The following is a 6217-nucleotide window of genomic DNA, read 5'->3' on the forward strand; positions in this document are numbered from 1 at the left end:
GACTTTGAGGAAAATTATTCTCTGAGTCCTTCACACTTGAGCTCTCCATTACGCAGGCGGTTAGATTGGAAGGAGGAGGGGACAGGGGAGGCCCAGATCTTGTTTTCTCCATTCCAGAGCCTAATCCTAGAACTGTCCCCACCCACTAGTTCTCACACAACCTTGTCATAGGGCGACTATTACCACTCCCAAGGTGTCACAAACAGAAAGAAGCTGCCGCTGGCCCCACTGCAATGTCAGGGCAAGGCAGCCAGGCTGCGCTCTTTCCTCACTGGTGCTTGGGCTTGGGTAAGCCCGGAGAAGCAGCATTCTCTAGGGAAAGAAGCCTTCTCAAGTGGCAACAAAAATGAGTGTGAGTCGCACACCCGTCCTGGGCACTATGTGAATTTGGGGTGAGTTCTCTTAGTATTCCAGCTGGGTCAATTTCTAGTTTCTCCAGCGGCTAGTAAGTTGCCCGGCTGGTGCTACTGGGTCTCCTAGTTTTCCTGGGCTTTTCTCCAGCCCACCTGAGCTTGTCATCTTTGCACACTTGCAAAGGTCATAAGCGGTGGGGGTTGAGCGCAACCAGACTTCAGCAACCTGACGGCAGCGGGGATCAAAGGTCGGCGGGCTGCCGAGAGGCCGAGCCTGCGCAGTCCCGCTCCCGCCTTGGAGAGAAAGGGTGGCGGCAAGGCGGGCTTGTTACACCCGCGTGCTCGCAAGAGGCGGGAAAGTCTTGGGTCGGGCCGCCGCGTCCCTCCCTCTTCCTGCCCGGTCCACTCGTCTGCCCAACGAGCCTGTCTTCCTCAGGCGCCCAGGCCTCGGGGGAGGGGGACGAGAATGGCCCTGGGTTTCTGACTCATCATCGCCAACCCCTTTCTCGCGCGCGCTCCAAGTCTCAGGACTTTGGACCTGGGCACTGTGCGAGGGGGCGCGGTAACAGCATCTGGGAAACCCCAGCTCTGCCAAGGGCCAGCCCCCCGCCCCTGCCCGTTTCCGAAGCTGCCAGAGGGAAAGGTGTTGATCCACAGTCAGGTCTCAGTTGCCGTGGTTGGGATGGCGGCGCCCCTACGCAGAATAACCCGCCCCGCTCCTCCCTGCACGCGGGGCCAGTGGTCGCGTCCGAGGAAACTCTCAGCTAGGCCCCGACTTCCAGCGCCTCGCGTCACTCAGCAGATGCACAGCTCCCCCACCGCGGAGGGAAGGCTCTTTATTTCCCAGCAGGCCACGGGGCAGCGGGGCATCCTGGGACTTGTAGTCTCCTTTAGAGTAGAAAGCAACTGAATGGAAGGGAGAGAACTAAAGCACCCATGAATTAATTTCAGAGAGTAGGTGTGTAGGAGAACCAGGCTTGGAGTGAATGGGATTGTGAAAGATGGAAAGAAGAGAAATAGTGAGATGAGGCAGATGTGAAGTTGTATGGGGAAGCGGTGAGGAAGGAGTGTAAGGATGGAAAGGAAGAAGTGGGTATAGCTGAAAGTTGGTTTAAGGATACCCTGCAAGAAGGCAGCTTTGCAGGGTGGTGAGGTGAGGGAAGACTCCGGTCTAGAGTCTAGAAAGGGGCCTAGTCTGAGTGAAAATCGAAGGCACTCCACCGGACTTCATGTAGGTCTCAAGGGACCCCCTCTAGCTTCTGAGTTCGGTGTGGTGAGGTGCAGGAGGGTTTGGAGAACGCTCCCGCAGGGTAGGAGAGCAGCACCTGTCTGCTTCCTCTTGCCAGGTCACTCATTTGTTCCGTTTGCTGTGCTGGCCACCCTGGGACCATTCTCCAAATCAGGAACTTCCTCCAACTCAGAGAGACCCTAAAAACCAGACAGAGGTGTGAGGGGAGCAAACTGTAGGGATGAGAAAGGAGGAATCCCAGTTAGAAGCAACTTCCTCCTCCTCTCCCATTTTTTCTCGTGTTCCCACAGCCCTTCCAATATTTAGGCAGCTTCCCAATGCTCTCCCACCTTTCTAGCCCCAACCATTTAGCTACCCAGTTCCTTCTTAGCCACAACTAGGAGAGAAATGTCCAAAGCCAGAAAACCGATCAGTTTCAGTCTAGGACTCCTTCCTTTCCCCCCTGCTCCCTTGTTTTCCCTTAAGTGCCGCTGACCAGGATGGCCAGTGAAAAAATAAAATGATAGATAGCCACTCCATACTTTCCTCCCAGCCCTCAATACCTCCTGTAGCTCCTGGTAGTGGCGACTCTGGCTCCTGCAGCATCCTGGCTTCCTCTGGCTTAACAGGAATAGGGAGTATGCTGAGACCAGCACTCCTCCTAGGGTGAAGGCCTCAGCACTAAGCTCCAGCACCAGCAAGCCGGCCAGCTGTAGGTAGACAGGGCTGAGGATGCTCCAGGGGACCCAGTATCTGTTTGCCCATTCCCTTTTCCTTCTCCATCTTCTCTTGCCTCCTCATCCTCCCACCTTCTCCTTTATTCACCAGTACCTGGGAGGGGGCAGTTGAGGCAGGCCCCAAGGCTGTCTTCATCACTTCGACCACCACTGCTATGAAGCCCAAGATCAGATTGAAGGTGTTGAATATCATCATGGCCCGTACCTGCCAGTGAGCCAGTTCAGCCTTGCCCAGCCTAGGGGACTCATTGGAAGCCCAAGCCCCACCTGCAGCCTAGCTGAAAACAGAAGTCAGCTCCTAATCCTCCACCTCCAAACAGGGCCATCAACCCTCCAACTTTCTTGCTTTCCCTCCTCAATCTTTTAGGCCAGCGAGGGCCAGAGAGCTGACAGGATTAGTCAACACTTAGAGAGCCGCTTCCTGGGCTGAGGGGGGGGTGTGTGTGTGTGTGTGCATTTTGGGCAGTGGGAGAATAGTAATGCATTCTCTTCCCCTCTCACCTTCCAGAAGCGGGGTGCTCTGCGCAGCTCAAGGGTAACAGTCCCAGTGAGGAGTCCCTGAATGGTGAGAAAGGCAAGTGTGAGCTCTGGCCCCATTAGGGAGGGGCCCCCAGGACCTTCCACCCTCCCTTGTGGTGGGTCTTACCAATGCTCCAGGCCCAAGCGGCAGTGCTGTGGCCATGTGACAAGCAGAGTTCAGGCAAGCAACTGAGACAGCAAAGGGCACCACAGCCACTGCCAGCCATAGCTGGCTCACCTGGAGGCCAGATGCAGGGCATTTGGGGGAACTGTCAGGGATTCCTTTCCCCCCTCTCAACCTCTCCTCTTCCAGAGATCAGCAATTGGGAGCAATGCATGGTGGCAGAAAGTAATCAATTAAGGGTAGTGAAGGGAGAGGATATCATTTAATTTTTTCTGCCTCATGTCACAGTTTCCTTACTTACCTTTGTTTTCCCAAGGTGATAGAAGCTACTTGGAGATTAAGGGTCTTGCCTTGTTTATTTTATGCTTCCTCCACCCTCCTCCCACTCAGAGCCTAGTACAATTTCAGGCACATGCTAAGTGCTCACTAAACATGAATGGAATTGAATTGGGCTACAAGTGGAAGTGCTGAAGCTTGGGGTGGGGCAGCCTGGCCTCACCGCCAGCACCAGGAGGTGCCCACTCTGCCTATGCTTCGCCCAGTGCTGTAGCTTTTCCAGACGAAGGCTGCGTCTCTCCTCTTCTTGCTGACCAGCTCTCTCCTCCATGGTTCCCTCAACCACTGGAGCTCAGTGCTTCCTAGGCCAAGAAAAATGCCTTATGGCACCTATCAGGAGACAGGACATGCAGCAACATCTCTTTTTGCTGCTCCTGGGCCCACTTCCAATATCCAGCTGAAGCTCAGGGCCTCACACCTACCTAGTCTGAAGCAGCTACTCCAAAGGGATGGGACACAGCTGGGCCTGGAGCTCCTGGCAGGGCCTGGTAGCTCAGAGCAGACAACAAACTTGTCCTGGCAGAGACACGCTGTCAGGTCTGGGGTGTGGTGGGGCAAAGGTCCCCATGAGGGCCTAAGGATACAAGGAGTGGCTGTGGGTAGACACCAGCCTCAGTTCACTCTACAAGATGCCCAGCCCTGCCTCACTCTGTTCCCATTTCTTGTTGCCCCCACCTCTGCCAATCATGGGTCCCTCTTCTGATCACTCACCTCATCCCCATGGACACTACCACGCTGGGCCCCAATGTCCCCCCATTTCCATTTAATCTTTCTTCTTTTTTCGGTGTCCTCCTCAAATTACTTGCTGTTCCCTAGGGAAATCCCATATTACTGTCTGGATTGGTCCTCTGTCATTACCACTTGCAGCTTTGTCCCAAGACCAGGCAAGGTTTAATTCCCTTGGCTTCCTTCTCTCACTTTCTGGACAATTCTCTTCTCGTCTTCCTTTCTTGAAGGACTTACTTTGGATGGGACGCTGACTAGTGGATGGGGAGCCCTATTTATAGTGGGGATTGCTTTTGACTCAGTGATAACCCTCAGCTAGACATGTATAGAAGATGGCCCCCAAATGGCCAGTCTTGGGAAGGACACTATTGCAACAATTAATATTTTTGAGAGATAGAAGTTGCCTTGTAGCCAGGCAGACCTGCACCAGAATCGCAGTTCTGCCACTTTCCAAGCTGTGTGACCTTGGATACATTATTCTATCTATTTGAACCTCAGTTTGTTCAAACTGAGTGATGAAAAGGGGGCTAATAATATGACTGTGAAGGGTTGACTCATGGTGGGTGCTTAATGACAATTAGTGGTGTTAATGAAGTCATACTGATGTGCCTGATGCCCATATACTAAAGGGTTTATTCAGATGCTAAGCGGGGGACATCTGTTTCTACAATAAGAACATATATATTCTAAAGATCAAAAATAGGCAAGGTCCATCTTGGTGTAGAGCCTGAGGCCTGGAGGCAACCAGAACTATGCTAAAACCCCAGATCTACCTGGGTGACCTTGGGCAAGTTACTTAATCACTCTGTTTCCTTATCTCTAAAGGGAAGTTAATAATACCAGTCTCAAGGGGTTGCCTTGAGTACATATTAAAAGAGAAAATGCATGTGAATCAGCTCAGCCCAGCACCTGGCAAAGTGCTCAATAAATGTTAGTGGCTATTATCATTATTATTATTGATGACAGAAGAAGACTGAGCCAGAAGACCCCTGGGAGTTAGTACCAGGAGGCAGGGGCCTGGAAGGCAAGTAGCTTTCTTTGTAAGCCACTTCTGCCCTGCTCAGTGCTGGGCCAACACTCACCGGAGCATTGTGTCCATCTTCTTTCCTGGTGAGTGGGAATCACATTTAAAGGGACTCCGAGAACTGTTGTGTGTCTACTCCCTCTTCCATCCCCATGTACTTTAATTGTATTTGGTGGTGCTGGCCTGACAGAATGTGAGATGTTAGGCTTGCCCTGAGGATCTCCGAGTTGGTAGGCCAATGGAAAGAGACTCTTTAGCCTCATTTTCCATACCTGTAAGTGCAGACTAGTTTCAGAGTGTTATTGGAAGGATTATATACTATTAAATATGTGAACAGGCATTCAGTAAATACTGACTAAATCTGAATATACTACTCACAAATTTGTAGCCCCTGTCTGGATTACAATCTCCTCGAGGGAGGGTACTGCATCCCCCTCGTCTGCTCATCCCCCACAGCTCTGAGCATAGTGCCTGGTACTTAGTAAGCACTCAGTAAATATTTGTTGTATTGAAGAGCCGTTAAAGTGACTTAAGGAATGGAAAATAGAATTCGAGAGGAAGGAGCAGGAATTGTTGTTTATCAAGAACAGAAAGGACCGAAGAGTAACTTTAATGATGTTTCTTATACGGCAGACATTAACTATCTCTATAATCGCCCCTCCTCCTCCCAAAAAGAGAGACAGAAATTGTAAGGGAGAGGCTTTGAGATAAAACCCCAGGAAGAACTTCCCGAGTCTGTGCATGTTGGGGCAGAAAGAGCGGCAGAGCCAACTCCTTCCCTGGTATGTCCGGGTTTAGGGTGGGAGGGGCAGTCCTGCTTGGAGGCTGGGGGAAGGACGAGATGACCTTTCAAAATCTCTTCCAGTCTCCTGTTGGAATCGTCTGTGCGCCCCACCCCCGCTCCCTCCCTCCCTCCCTCCCTCTGACAGCGCCCCCCGTCTCCAAACTGCCCGCACCCCGCCCCTGGCGGCCGCCTCTCGCGGCTCCCGGGGTCCCCTGCTCCCTGTCCCTGGAGCCAGAGCCCCGCTCCCGCTCCCGCGCGGCTCCCAGCCCCGCCGCGCCGCCCCCCGCATGCTAATGGCCGGGCCGCCTCCCGCCGCACACAATGCGGGCCAGGGCCGGGGGCGGGGGACCGGGGAGGGGGCGGGGGCCGGGCCGGGGGCGGGGGGG

General features: G+C 53.2%; 2 protein-coding genes across 3 annotated transcripts in view; one reads left to right on the forward strand and one right to left on the reverse strand.

The window, feature by feature from the left end:
• Positions 1-333: 333 nt before the first annotated feature.
• Positions 334-6217, forward strand: part of ZNF219 (zinc finger protein 219) — a 14500-nt gene continuing 8616 nt past the window's right edge. The window contains exon 1 of the mRNA XM_046653035.1: positions 334-352. The gene's annotated coding sequence lies outside the window, so the exon portion shown is untranslated. The remainder of the gene's footprint in view (positions 353-6217) is intronic.
• On the reverse strand, positions 1204-4106 carry TMEM253 (transmembrane protein 253). Of its 2 annotated transcripts, XM_046653037.1 has the most exons (8): positions 4009-4106; positions 3720-3871; positions 3461-3599; positions 2965-3075; positions 2820-2876; positions 2413-2523; positions 2145-2291; positions 1204-1781 (listed from the first exon to the last, which is right to left on the reverse strand). In XM_046653037.1, exons 3-8 carry the CDS (start codon positions 3566-3568, stop codon positions 1701-1703), a joined length of 615 nt encoding a protein of 204 aa, XP_046508993.1. In that variant the 5' UTR covers positions 3569-3599; positions 3720-3871; positions 4009-4106; the 3' UTR covers positions 1204-1700. The 2 variants fall into 2 exon arrangements, with proteins under 2 accessions (XP_046508993.1, XP_046508992.1); XM_046653036.1 differs by having other exon boundaries at positions 3720-4025.

The sequence above is a fragment of the Equus quagga genome, chromosome 2, assembly GCF_021613505.1.
Source record: "Equus quagga isolate Etosha38 chromosome 2, UCLA_HA_Equagga_1.0, whole genome shotgun sequence".
In the NCBI taxonomy this organism is placed as follows: domain Eukaryota; kingdom Metazoa; phylum Chordata; class Mammalia; order Perissodactyla; family Equidae; genus Equus; species Equus quagga.

Bases quoted from the DNA above. Each gene is read 5' to 3' on its own strand.
- TMEM253 (XM_046653037.1), bottom strand. From the start codon at position 3,568: ATGGAGGAGAGAGCTGGTCAGCAAGAAGAGGAGAGACGCAGCCTTCGT. The intron at 3,076-3,460 runs GTGAGGCCAGGC...TCTGGCCTCCAG, and splicing joins GGCACCTCCTGGTGCTGGCG to GTGAGCCAGCTATGGCTGGC. The intron at 1,782-2,144 runs GTATTGAGGGCT...TCTGGTTTTTAG, and splicing joins ACTACCAGGAGCTACAGGAG to GGTCTCTCTGAGTTGGAGGA.